General features: G+C 40.1%; 1 protein-coding gene across 1 annotated transcript in view; it reads left to right on the top strand.

Annotated features, from left to right (window-relative positions):
* Window positions 1-14922, top strand: part of LOC126384266 (collagen alpha-1(XIV) chain-like) — a 304818-nt gene that overhangs the window by 235662 nt on the left and 54234 nt on the right. The window contains exons 34-36 of the mRNA XM_050035226.1: window positions 8077-8235; window positions 12374-12451; window positions 13781-13867. Coding sequence (XP_049891183.1) covers window positions 8077-8235; window positions 12374-12451; window positions 13781-13867 — 324 coding nt within the window. The remainder of the gene's footprint in view (window positions 1-8076; window positions 8236-12373; window positions 12452-13780; window positions 13868-14922) is intronic.

Genomic DNA, 14922 nt, shown 5'->3' with positions numbered 1-14922 from the left:
TCTTCATCACTCATAGAGAATATAATCAGGAAAAGCCAACAGATCCGTTCGGTCCCTAAACAACTTCTCCTTATGAAGAGAGCTGCTTACATTTCTGGCACATGATGAATGAAGACACTTTTTCAGATTATCAGTAAAAGTTGCTTTTTATAGCTGATTTCAAAACTGGTCTGGAGCAGGTGAGGTGTGCAGTGTGAGTTATCATGAAGATTTAGCCAGGTTAAGAGAGAGCTACTGTCGTAACGCTAAAAACTCTGGCTTAAGGCCCAACATACCTCGAGTCAGAGCACGCCTCTGAGGTTGCTTTAGAACAAGTGTGCACTGTCAATGAACCAGAAACACAAACCTTTGTATGACAAAGCTCGACTTGCTGCTTAAGTACATTATAGTCTTTAGTTAAGATAAGCCTTTATTCATACCCACAGGGGGAAGTCAGTCGTTGCAGCAGCACAAGGACAGAAATAAGTATAGAGAAAAAGTACAAAAATGAATAACAAGAGGTCTATAAAACTAAAATTAGAATAGAAAATAATAATAATTACACAACAGCAATGAAAGACTAAATTAGTGATTAGTTGCAGCAAAGTCAGCAAGGTGGAGTGTATGTAAACAGTGTGCATCAGAATCATAAATATATCACAGTCAGGTTTATTGCCAATAGGATTTCACATACAAGGAATTAGCCTCATAAATACAGAATGGAAACATGCACAATAAAAATATGGATAAATACTATAAAATGTGTACAGTATATGTGTTTAATTTCAAGCTGACTCACTTTTTACTGGCCTCCCAAAAAAACATCACTGAGAGACTTCAGTTCATTCAAAACTCTGCAGCTCAGCTATTAACCCGAACCAAGAGGAGAGGCCAGGCAACTCTGAGCTGCTCTGCACTGGCTTCCTGTTACATTTACCATTGCCTCTCCACCGCCTTCTCCCTCTCAACCTCCTCCTCTTCCCTCTCGTCTCCGTTTACCGTCTCTCCCTCCTCCCCTTCCTTTCCTCCTTCACACTTTCCTCCTCCTCCTCCACCCTCTCCACCTCCCCTTCCCTCTCCTCCTCCTCGTCCTGCTCCCTCTCCTTCCTTTCCTACTCCTACTCCTCCTCGCCTTCTTTTCCTCCTTGTCCGTCCTCTCCTCCTCCCTACCAACCTGTCAACCTCTACTCCCTCTCTTTACCTCTCTCCGTCCTCCCTTTCCACCTTCTCCCCCTCTCCTCCTCCTCCTCCTCCTCCTCTTCCTCCTCCTCCTCCTCCTCCTCTCCTCCTGGCACTCATTCTTCTGTTGTCTGAAGATGGCTGTGCAGTGAGACAGCAGTGGGAGTCCTGACAGGCCGACTGTAGTTGAGTTGTGCCCTGATTCTGAACCTGCTCACAGTCGTGTTGTGTTAGTGTCAGTGTGTCAGTGCTGAGGGATTCACTGACTGATCTGCAGTCACTTCTGTCTGCTCGCTGTCAACAGAGCTTATCCTGCTTACCTTTTCACCTTTTCTTCTGCTAGCTGTGTGTGTGTGTGTGTCACTGCATACATAGTGGGTTTTATAATCCTAGAGGACCAGTACAGTACTTTCAGTGCCCACCTGAAGATTCTGTGTGACATTTCAATAGGTTTATGTGACTAGGGATCAGAGGACATCTCTAATTTGATCGTTTTCTCTGAACTTTGACGAACTTAACTAACTTTAAAAGACAGAATGGTCCCCCGTGGGTCACAAAAGTTCAGTTTTCCTCAGCTTTGTCACACTTTTCACACTAAACTCTGAATGTTTCTGGCTGTCATATTTCTTACTTCCTGAAAAGCTGATGTCTTGGAAATATGACAAGAGTGTAGAACATTCCTTTAGCAAGGTTTCTAAACTGATAGTACAGTGTTGCTTCACACTTCACACTCTTAAACAGGATTTGTATTACAGTTCTGCAGTGCTAATGCAGGTTCGAGGGAACTCTGCAATGCCTGTAAATCTGTATTTACACACGCAGACACACACGAACATGCACACACACACACACACACACACACACACGTGGGCTTGCAGTAGATACAGTAGCACACTTTGTGATTACAGCTTACAGCTGGCTTTCCTGATATAGAATAAACCACCATGACTACATTTATTTCAGCCTCCAAAGTTTCAGATATTTTTACCTGAGCACTGCAGCCACATCAGTGAATATAAACCAAAATGTTTATAAAGGTATACTATGCAGGACTTTACTAAAAAACAATGTATAGACTCATACAGTAGGTAATCCCTCTCAATCATCACTTGTGACTGACTAGAAGTGTGTGGCGGCGTCTTTATCTGCAGAGACTCTGCCCTCTGTCTGGATTTTCTTTTTTTGCTGTATTGGGGACAGGTGAAATGGGGACTTAATAAAACCATAGCAATCACTTGCCAGACTGTAAGCAGCATATATTCAAGAAGAAGCTACAAAAAAACCTACAGTGCCGAAAAAATGCAGATACAGCGAGTCGAAACGCTGGGCAAGCAAAGCTGGGGTTGGCTTTCACTTTCACCGGCAATATTGTTGGCAAAAAGTAAGTGACAATTGTTGCCTACTGTACCTTTAAATTCACTGTAGAAGTTATGTATTAAGCGTAAACAAAATTTAATTTTTGACAGCCAGCTTGTAATTCATTTGAATACAAAAAATATTTCTACAAAACACTGGTCAAATCACAGGTTAGGTTCTGGTAGATACACAAGCTTATTTTCACAGCCACCTCTACATCTGCAGTGTATCACAATGTGTAATAGCGTACAGTGACATAATGGATCCTGTTGTGTCTCAATGTTGTTCACATTTCAAATGAGTGAATTCACTCAGAAACAGTCAGTGCACCAACATGGAGTTTGTTCCTCTGCTGATAAATCACTTTGACATTTACAACAAAGTCACAGCAACAGTGAACTTAAACTCAACAGACTGACCAAACACACACTGAACACAAGTCCTGTCCTACCTCCTTACCTCATACTAATACTAATAGTGCTGCCCCCGACTAAGAAATTTTCCAGTCAACCAATAGTCGTCATTTAGGGCTATTAGTCGACTAGTTGCCTGCATGTTTCCGATATTATTTAATTATTAAATGATATATTTTGGGCGGGGCAACACAATGGTTTGAGTTGAAGGTGTGAGAAAGAATAGTATAAGTTACATTGTTAACACTCTGCTACATTACAGAGAAATACAAAACCGTACTAATGAACCTTCATTAATATAGGCCTATATTTTATCTACAAGTGCATATCACACACTGAGCGAGCCGCCTGTTAATGACGCTGTCAGCAAAGCAGTAATGATTGTGCTAAGTGGCTAATGGGCATGTAGCTACTTCAGTGTTTCACATGACAAGTCATGTTTGTAGTCGACCAATGAAGATGAGTTTACATATCACCTTGGGTTCGTCCTTCACCTTCTCAAAATGATCCCACACTTTGGATTTCCTGCCCGACATGTTATTAAAGGCTTTGGAAAGCAGAGCTAAATGGTAAACAACAAACATGGCAGCACACCGGTAAGGTAAGACAACACGTTTACATGTCGTTTTCTATATGTTCTCTGACATTTATCCTAACGATATGAGGCGGTCTTTGTGGAAAAAAAGCTTGTTTAGTGGACTAACTTTGCACTTGAAGGGATGCCCGTTCACTTACGTTTTAACAGGTCTGATGCTACTATGCGCCCCGGCTGTATCTAGGCTAACGGCTAACATGCTAACTATTATTTCTATGTCACTAGTCACTTGAAACAAATTTAGGATGATAGGAGACAGGTTGAAATAAACCGAAATTTCCCTTTAACTAGCCTGTGGAATAACCGCAGGTACCAGCCCTGTAAATTAGGGGCTGTACAAATGCCACATCTTTAACCACCTGTAAAACGCAAGGTTGGGCGCTGGGTGCTACTCTTGTGCCTTTTTTGTGCCAGCTTTCAAGAGCCCATTTCTTTTTATTTTGTTTGTTTGTTTTTTCTGCGACTAAGCAAAATGAAAATGAAAATGAAATGCCAACAAATGACCCTTCTGGACAACTAACATTTGGTTGACTATTAGAGTGCAGCCCTAAATACTGATACTAATACTACTGCGAATACTCCCCACTGCTCATCTTAATGATTAGTGATAAAATTGTCACTATACAAATGAAGTGGCTGTACATATTTACAGAAATAATATATTTAAAAAAAAAATGTTTTATTTTGTGACTCTACTGCTACTGCTATTACTACTACTGTTAATAATAATAATAATAATAATAATAACCTTATTCGTATAGAAGAGTTTATCCCTACAGAATCATGACAAAATTAAAAGAAATACTTAAAATGCAAAATGACCATCTGTATATCAGTTACACACTGCGTGTTACATTGGATTTGTGAAGAAAACCTTGTTGTTCTTTCATGCCTCCACAGCTGTAAACAGGCGAACATTATTCGTGAACTGAAATTAACAGGTACCATGTTTAACTAACTATATCAGAACTTCGATTTACAAACCTTCACTCAAGGCGTGCAGTTAGAATTAGTGTACAAAATTATGGTTGAGAATGTTTTAACTTTTCACCTTCCTGCCTGGTATGGTCATCTTAACTGTACATCCAAGAATAAACCTTCTGTGATTGTTACAATCGTAACGGCATGTCAAAAAGTAAAATGAAAATTACAGTGCAGTGCAAGATATGACTAAAATTTCCCAAATTTATTTTGATAAAATGCAGGACAAACTGAAGTCTTAAGCACTGATTTGCAGGCTGAACTAAAATGGTCCATCAATACATTTGGTGTTTAAGACTACTGAAGTTGTTGATCCCTCTGTTGACTGTTTGCAGTGGTCTACTAATAAAAAAAAAAAAAAAAAAAAAACTTGGCTCCCTTTGTCCACACAGTGCAGTGAGAGTGATAATATAAGACGTGTATATTTTCCTCTGGCTGATGAAAAGAAGTCACAAATGAAGACGTAACGTGAAAATCACTTGTATGTTAAATGTGTGAAAGTGTTTATTTGATTGCAGGTAAACTCTAGTGATGTCTCTTCTCTCTGTGAAGATAAAACTAATGTTCACTTGTCACTTCATCAGAACATTATTCACAGCAGACAGCAAACTGTCAAACAGAGTAACTTCTTCTCTGACACACTGATTACTACACATGGAAATGAAGCTCACTATCACAGCTGTTTGTAAAACTGTGTAATTTTGTAGATTATAATAATCTGTGGATGCTGAACTGTAATTTCTTGGCTCCAAAATGAATGCACAAGTAAGAATAAAATGTATTTATTTCTTCTGAACCAAACATGAAGGTCTGACAAGAGCTCCAAAACGGCAAAATGGAAATGAAAAAACAAACAAACAAACAAAAAATAAAAACATGCTTGTGATTTCTTTCACTGCCAAATTAAGTCATGCTTATATATCACAGCTTCACTTATAGAATCAAAATTACAGAGCAGACACTTAAAGTTTATGGCCTGTTTTCCTTGGAGCTGTGTGTGCATGTGTGTGTTGAATGTCCTCCGTGCCAGGACAAACATGGAACATTTTAACAAGTTAATTTGCACTGCTGTGAATTATAATTGTACCCTATATAAAATGGAGATTAAAAAAGAAAATAAAGGGGGGGAAAAAATGAGAAGCACGCACCGACAACCCGTGAATTCCCAAAAAAGAAAGCTCAGACAGCATCTTGATTTTTCTTCTTTTCTGTAGATACAGCAGGAAACAAACCAGAGAATAACTTTTACAAACTCTTTTTTTCTTCTCCCTGTCAAACGAAGGTATTCTGAAAGAGGGAGGTTAAAAGGGTTCAGATGTGTGAGTCACTGACAGCAGCCGCTTGCCGCTCTGTTTCAGTTACAGGAGAGGAGGGTTAATGATGTTGAGGAGCCACTCAGCACAGACAGGCAGCGTTTCATCCACCTCACAGTTCAGCACTCGACTGTCCATGATGGTGACAGTACTTCCTGTAATTATAAATAGCAGCCACGCTCAGAGAGGTAATTTTAGTTTTTTTTCCACGTGTGCTCACGATTTTTGTCCCAATTCCAGCTCTGCTGCAGGTTGTGGAGCTATAGATGTGGTTCTTCATAAAACTGTAAAAGCATTCATTTTGAACACAAGCTCGTAATTCTTTAAAATGTAATATTAGATGTAAAGTCCGGGTATATTTTTGTCCTGAATAAGCAATGCACAGAGGCAGCATTTTGTATTCATTTGTTTTTCATTTGAATTCATTCAGGATGAAAACACTAGTAGCGCTTAAGTCCAGTGTGTAGGATTGAGAAGGATATATTGGCACATATGGAATATAATAAGTATGCCTTTAGTGTATAATCACCTGAAAATAAGAATCGTCCTGTTTTCGTTACCTTTGAATGAGTCGTTAATATCTACATAGGAAACAGGTCCTCCTCTACAGAGATCATCATGTTGCACCGCCATGTTTCTGCTGTAGCCCAGAACGGACAAACCAAACACTGGCACTAGATAGGGACATTTTTTGTGTACGCAACCGTAGTTTGAAGCCCCTCTATGGCGAGAGTGTCAGAAAAACACTGATTGTTTAATGTGAAACTGCTTTAATTAAGCACGCCTTCTTCGAACAGGGTTGAGGAAACACTGATTTGTAACGTTAGAGTGCTTTATTCAACGTTTTTACTGGTTTTAAACCTGATCTATGTGTTTCAGAGGGGAAGTGACCTCTGCGGATAATTCAACTCCCCATAAAAACCTCCTGAACAATGAACACTAAAGGAATTCCAACCAGGAGAAGTTTCAGCCTGTTGCAATCAGCAATCCTCACCACTAGAGGCCGCTAAATAGCCCTAACTTTTACACACTGGACCTTCAAAGCAACACTAAAACACACATACATTTAAAATTAGAACTGGAGAAAGCAAAAACATGGACAGCCATGTATGTATTCTTGAGTTTAAATTCACCTTATAAACTTAAAATGAGTGGTTTATATCTGTGTAGGGAGCGGATGCCATGTTGCACTGCCATGTTTCTACAGTAAAGAAGAGGCTTTAGATATTGCCATTTGCGTTTTCACATCAGCCACTGTAGTTAGAAGCCCATCTGCTAAGAACAGCATTGTGTGTGTGTGTGTGTGTGTGTGTGTGCGTGTGTGTGTGTGTGTGTGTGTGCATTTTGTGCATCAATTTCAGTTTTTTTTCCTGTGAAAACAAAATTCCATCTTATTTACTGAATTATAAGACTTATTTTAAAGTGAAATTTTAATGCAATTCTTCCATCATCTATTCAGCAGTCTCCCTAGTAAAAAACAAAGTTTACTTTTGATTTATTTTTAGACTTATTTGTATGGCAGAGAAGAACCCACTTTACTAGCTGCTATAGCAGTCAACTGGAATCAGATCTACAAAATAAATGTGGTGCAATTTAACACTCACTTCAGCTGAAAACATTATGTAACAGTTGGAAACAAACAGATGAGATGAAGAGTTTAGTTTTGGTTGTGTCTGTGCTGTTTAGTCTTGTCTTTTGTGTTCCAATGTGTTCTTGTGTTTTTGTATTCCTCTGCCTTGGTGTTTGTGTTTCTTAATATGTAACATGCACCTGAGCAGGGATTGCACATCATATTGATTTTAATATGTTTTAATTAATGTGTGTTGTTGCTGAGTAAAGGTCAGTGGACTGTATCAGCATCCACTCTGAGCTTTATCTTCTGAGTCACCAGGTTAGATTTGGTTGAAAATCTGCTTCATGATGTTACAGGAGCACACAGGCAGAGGGTGCTGTTCTACTACAGCATACAGATACGAAACCTTCTTAAGGCTGCAAATATAGGAGAGACTGACACACTCATCCTCCTCAGGGACATCTACAGTCCATAGTATATAGCCAATGGCCGCACCACAGCCAAACTACTGTTTTCATATCACTTATTTTGACTACTGGCAAATTACCTTGAATGTAAACACTGGTAATTCTGCTCGAAACTTATCGAAATTGATGAACTGTCTAAAGACATTTTTCAGGTGTTCAGCACTAAAAACAAGGTTAAACGTGGCTGAGTCAACATGTTGGATGTGTTCTCTCATTGCAGCTTCATATTGCAATCAGCAAGACGAGTGCCAAAGTGGTGATTGACTGTAAGATGGTGGCCGAGAAAACCATCAACGCAGCGGGAAACATCACCATCGACGGACTGGAAGTTCTGGGCCGGATGGTCCGCTCTAGAGGGAACAAGGACAATTCTGCACCGGTGAGGACAACACGCACACGTATAAGCATTAATGGAAACATATCTGCTACACAACTACATATATTGAAGTTAGTTAATATTCATTTGTCAATGTAACTGTGGAAAGGGCCTTGGTCCTTGAAGGTACCGACAAGGAGAGGGTTAAAATCAGGCCTTGCTTACACCTGTACCTATTTTCCATAGAGTCAGGTTTAGGTTTTAAGGTGCTGGCTTGGCTTGACTCAGTTTGACTCAGCACATCAGCCCAGCATGGCAGTGATTTGCATTTCCATTACAAAAGGGCTTGTCTTGAGTAGATGTCAGTGGGCTGATCCATGGCTAAAAGTCTTCCATTATTACATCATTTCACACAATATTGTAGGTAAAAGAAGTTTACCTGTTGGAGGTGAGCTGTTTGCAGAGACACAGTAAGAGCCTGTTGTGTGCAGCTCTTCATCTAACATCTCACAGTCACTGTCTCTGCTTGTCCACCTCCCTGTGGTATTAGGGGTCATACACATGCTGCGTTTTTTTGCACCCTCAGATTCATTGTTTTCAATGTAGACACGCAACATTCACGCTCAAATGCCAGAATGTTGGAGCGTGCACGCATTCCTTAGCACCTATTTTTTAGGGCACAGCGGCTGCACCCTGAGATAAACTGAGTTCAACTTTTGGAACGCAGCAGCACTCACCACATGTCATGTGACAAGGACCAACCAGTCACAGCCGACAGATATCTTTCCTTGCTTCTGTAATTTATATATCAGTTTGTGATGAATATGGAGAAGAAGTTGATCATTTCAGTGCAGTGCAGTGCCTATTGTCCCATGCACAACAGTTAGAAGCTACAAAAGTACTGAGAGCTGAACACACAAAGACTTTCTTTCTGGTCTCCTGCAGACAGAGGTGAGTCGAGTCTCACCATGCACACTTGTTTCGGGGGGAGAAGGGGGTTTGGCTGCAGTTGCCAGGATGTCACTGCTACCAGCTTGGAGGCAGTCGGGTGCGCCTTTTGCCCGTCTCAAGAGATAATCCATCACGCCACGCCATGGCTCAGCTTATTTTAACTGACAATTGAAACACAAAATGGTTTGACTTGGCGTGACCAAAAGTACCAATGGAAAAGCCCTACTGCGGAACAGTCATCTTACAGCCCAGTCCCCAGAAGAAAATATTGGTATTGTACATATTTGCAAACCACAAATAGGTTGTATTTGTATGCTTCATATGCATCATATTGTTTCTAAAGTCATGTAGTTTATGAGCTTTGTCATAGGCCAGTGGAGGGGACGGGGGGATGGCGTGACAATCAGATGAGACAGCTGCCAAAGTTGCAGCACCTAACGTAGGTGTTTTTTAGAGACATGTCAGTGTGTATTTGTTGTTTTTCACCGAGATATTGCTGCAGTTCCTGCCAGGACCATACCCCCAAACATAATCTTTTGCATAGTGATTTTTGTGCCTCATCCTAAACGTTTCTACTACATAATAATGTACAAATGTAACATATCCATGGTTTGTAGAAATGTACAGTGCTATATTTTTTGGGGGCAATTGGGTTGCATTTAAACATGAGGAAAATAAATAAATAAAAGTAGCTATATGTTTACATGTTGTACCAGTTTCGAGTCTCTGCGAGATACTAGGCTCAACTCAGACTATTATCAGCACCATCATGTGTTCACTTGTAAAGATTTCATAATCTGAGCATGCCAACAAAAAAGATCCCTAACTGAAATCAGATAAAGCACCCCTCCTTCTGATTGACTTGATCACACTGATATTCTCCAAAAACGCAGGCAGACGTCTTCTTTGCAACATTAGTAACCGAATGAGTTATGACTAACAGTATTTGATCTCATGCTGTTGCAGCGCTTTCATCTCTGTTTAATTTTCTTCCATCAAAGCCAAGGCATTTCCTCGAGCAGCTTTATGAATGCAAACAAATCGATTTCCAGCCGCTCTCTTGCAGAAATAGCAGCGAGGCAGATTATGTGTCTGATTGGTTTGATCTGCCTTTGAAGAGAAAACTCTTGACAGTGACTGCTCTCAAGCTGAAGAAGTCTACTTTTGTGTCAAATAATTTTTTCTAAAAATTCTCTCCACTGGCCACAGTTGTGCAAGTCCCCAAACGTGGGCAGCCGAGCCCATGTTTTCTTACAGACGAAAACAAACTGCTGATCTGAGCCTTGAAGAGATCGTTTACCAAGCTGCAAAGCCTTTCTTTTTATTGATTGTACGCTTTGTACACACATTTACAACCTCACAGTACAACACGGTCCTCAATCCAGAAAAAAGCAGCAACAAATTTAGTATCACTTTCTGTGCATTGGCCTCCAGGAACAGCTGAATGTGTTCTTCTCCCTACTTTGTTTTTTGAATATTTCTATGAGTCTTATAATCTTGCGCTGTGTTTTAACCCCCATGAATAACAGGGAGGCTGTGACTAATAGTCTAAATTTGTACCTCAGATTTCACCATACCTGATTAGACAAACTGAAACACAGACCTTTGCAAAAAGGTTCAAAGTAAAGCTGTAGACCAGAGGTAATCTTTTCTCTTTGTCCTCATAATGAGGATTATGCATTAAAGACTTTTGCTAAAGCACTAAAATACCTTGCAACATCCAGTGATTTGTCACAGTTGCAGAGATCAACAGTGTTTTTAATCCTGCCATGTGATGTAAAAATACCACTTTGAATTCTTCTCATATTTTGATTTCCATCACATTTGTTTCAGAAATGTAACGTCTGCTTTCCCGCCGTCGCTGTGAATTCCACAGAGGAAGTTTCTGAATGCATCTGTAGTGCTAACTTGATGTATTATTTTATTCACTCATGAAATTATATTACTTTGAGCCAGTTCTGACTAGGGTAGCCCCCTGAAAGTCAGAGATTCAAATCATCATCATAACTTGGACGCCTCGACACTGGCAACTACAGACCAGTGTCCAATCTGCCACTTTTAAGTGAAATTTTAGAGAAGCTTGTTTTTCATTAGTTAAATGACTTTATGATCTCCCACAATATTTTTGAAAGATACCTGTCTGGCTTTCAAGCTAATCACAGCACAGAGACGGCATTGGTCAGGGTTGTTAATGACCTGAAGTCTAATATGGATATGAAGGAACTCTCTGTTCTAGTACTACTCTACTCTACTGCTCTCCTAGCTAGACTTCACAATCTGGTTGGCCTCTCTGGTACTGCTTTTAGCTGGTTTAAATCTTATCTTTCCGAAAGAGAATTTCATGTAACAATGGATGAATGTTCATCAAAAAGCTATAAAATGAATTGTGGGGTCCCCCAAGATTCAATTTTAGGTCCAACACTTTTTAATCTTTACATGCTGCCACTTGGAAACATCATCAGGAGGCACGGCATCAGTTTCCATGGTTATGCTGATGATACACAGCTGTACATGGCTGTGTCTCCTGATGACTGAGGGCCAATTGATGCCATTTTTAACTGTATTTTAGATATTAAGTCCTGGATGGCAGAAGACTTTCTTCAACTCAACCAGGACAAAGCTGAGGTCTTAGTTATTGGTTGTGAACTTCAGAGAGAGAAACTCAACTCAAAATTGCAGGAACTGGCACTAAAACCCTGTCAACAAGTAAAAAAAAAAACCTTGGAGTTATCTTTGCCTCCAATCTTAGTTTTGAATCCTATAACCCTCTAAAGAACATTGCCAGAGTGCGACCATTTCTCTCTCAAGCCAACACAAAGACACTAATGCATGCTTTTATTACCTGCATAATTGATTACTGCAGTGCTCTACTTTCTGAAGAAAAACATTGCTCAGTTGCAGTTACTAAAAAAACTCAGCTGCATGTGTGCTGACAAGGACCAGAAAGAGAGCACACATTACACCAATTTTAAAAGTCTCCCTATCAATTATTGTCATGACACACCTGTAAATTAAATTCACAAGTAAAATATGCAGAAATGTGTTATATTCTGGAGTATGTTCTGTTTATAGAAGTGCAAGGCAACTCTTTGCCTTTTATATTTCATTAGATGACTGAACCATTTCTTGTGTCCTGTGGGATGCTGTAAACCTCACTGTCAAACATCCACTTCGTGCTGTCAGTTGTGTATTCACACATATTTTGGTGTGTGTATTGACGTTTTTTTGTGTTTGTACTCCTTGTCCTCAGTTCCAGCTTCAGATCTTTGACATCGTCTGCAGCACTTCGTGGGCCAGCAGAGACAAGTGCTGTGAACTTCCTGGTCTGGTGAGGTCAAAGTTTACTTTCCTGTGAAAACTCTCTTTACTCCAGTTCACACCTCTGTCCGTTCACAAAGTACATGGTAACAACTGAAGAATGGTTTGAAGGAATTTACCGTATCATTGCTATGAAACAGACATTTTAATGGTGTAGATCATTTACACAACACTACTATACTGTAGTGTGGGATTGTGCCAGTGTAAAAATTGTCAAATCAGTTTGATATTAGGCCAGACACCGCACAGGACCGGTGTACCAAATTTTACCACTAGATCTAGGTCATATAAAGACACCATGTACATAACAGCTGTGCACTCAAGAGCAGCCTGGAGACAAAACCACTGAAAAGATGGGCGAGCACTTGCTATTTTCTATATGTATGAGAATAAAGTTATTTTAGGTGAAATCGGGTTGAGAAATGCATTTTATTTTCTTCTGTTATTAGTAATGTGACAGAGAGAGATAAATCATAGGCTGTTACCTGCGTGTCCTCTGTTGTGAGAACCATCCAAAAAGTTAAACAAAAAATGGTTCGACATGAAACCTGATGCAAAAAACACACAAAAAAACACAACAGCTACAGGAAGCTCTTCCCAGTCACAGCGCTCTGCTGCAGACAAGCACATTGCTTGCATCGTCGGAGAGACCTCTCTGTCAGTTCTCCCTAAGCCTCAGCATTGTTTGCCACTGCTGTAAAATTAAATCACTATTCAAACATCTTAATACAGGCAGTCTAATGTAGGCAATAACCCACTGTTAAGTTTAACAACAAGTAAGATAGTCTGGTGTAAAATCACACTGTCTCCCTCCAACTCTGTCAGATTTAGGTTCACCAGTTGCGCGGTGTGAGCGGAGACAGAAGCTGGATTGTTTTCCCAGGTCCACAAGTCTTACTAAACCAAAACTCAATCTGAAATAATGTTGGCATGTCCCATGTTGCGTCTGTGATAATTAAATTAAATCAAAATTACATTCAGTTTTGGGCTGCAGTGCAGAGAACAGCATTCTGTAGCACACAGCTGTTTCCTGAGATCATTTGTCCTCAATGATAATCTATCAGTCGATGGAAAGTAAAACTCAAACAGATAAAACCTTCACAGATATTTCCTGTCTCAGGAAGCAATGTTATCTGAAAAATGCTTTCACTGAGACCTGAAGTGTGCAGCGTACAGTGCAGGGACATACAAGTGGAAAATGTCAAATGCCCACTTTTCTGCTTTATTTTTGTCATGTGTCATTATTTTCTCATTTATCATGCCATGTCACCGTGATATCTTTTATTCATTTAATTATTTTTTGTCTTTGTGTCATCCCCACCATGCTGTGATCATCCAGAGGAAGGAGGTAGACTGCCCGGCCATGCCCAAAGCCTGCACCTGCACCCAGGACAGTAAAGGCCCCCCTGGCCCTGCTGGACCACCAGTGAGCCTCACACAAATACATTAAATACATGCCCACTCACTGTCAAAGAAGTCCCGCTCAGAGTCCCCCTTCAGTCAGTTTTACTTCCTGTTTAACAGTTAATCTTCTCTCTTAAAGAGAGAATGGACGTCTGCTTAACAGCTGGATGTGATGTTAATCCGTTAACTAAGCAACAAGATTGCAGCCAGAGTAGTCTGGAAAACAGCAATATGGCACTTTGATAAATTTAGTGTTTATCAGAGCACAAATGAGACAACAATTAGCACAACACGGCGACTCCCTCTGTCACTCACAATTCAGACTGTCTCATGTGTTGTGTTATTTCCGCCGTGGGATTAGGTGTAATTCACTGTCTTGATTGCAGCTGTTCACCACACATGATCTACCAGTGCCATTATGAAAATATACAACAAACTAAACTAAGGTTGAGCGCAACTACACAGAGAGATGTAACTAAGGCTATGATACAGTTATGATAAAATGTAAGATGAATTGACGGGCAAGCTAGTCATACGGCATCTTCCCCTTTTAGCAACAACCTTCTATATTTAACTGTGAGCACAATATTAAGTTATTTGTCAAAAAATATTTGGTGAACAGAGTGGCCAATCAACATTGTAAGGACATGAAAATATAATATATAATATGAAAAATGCCACAAGAGGGAGGTGTAGAAAGAGAGGGGAGAGGCTGAGGAGTCAGAATGTTCAACGCTTTTGCAGATGCTTCTTGAAAAAAACAAAATCCAAGGCAACTCTTCTCTGGTGCAAAAGTTAAAAGGCCTTTATTAAATGGCTAGTTCATGATGAACATTAAAATCACCAACATGTTTCGGCCATGCTCACTGGCCTTCATCAGGGCATAAAGCTGCAGGGTTCACAGGTGGCCTAAATGAGGCCCTACTCAGACATGGGTGGAGCCAATCAGCACTCCATTTGCCAGACTGCAGGCATATAAGCAAAGCTCCCTTTACACAATGCACTCATAACTAGAAACCTGCATGCAAACAATGAGAATATAACAGATATAATTAGAAAAAATCACAATAAACCATC

Source organism: Epinephelus moara, chromosome 22 (assembly GCF_006386435.1).
Source record: "Epinephelus moara isolate mb chromosome 22, YSFRI_EMoa_1.0, whole genome shotgun sequence".
Classification (NCBI taxonomy): Eukaryota; Metazoa; Chordata; class Actinopteri; order Perciformes; family Serranidae; genus Epinephelus; species Epinephelus moara.
This window is presented reverse-complemented; position numbering and strand designations above follow the sequence as displayed.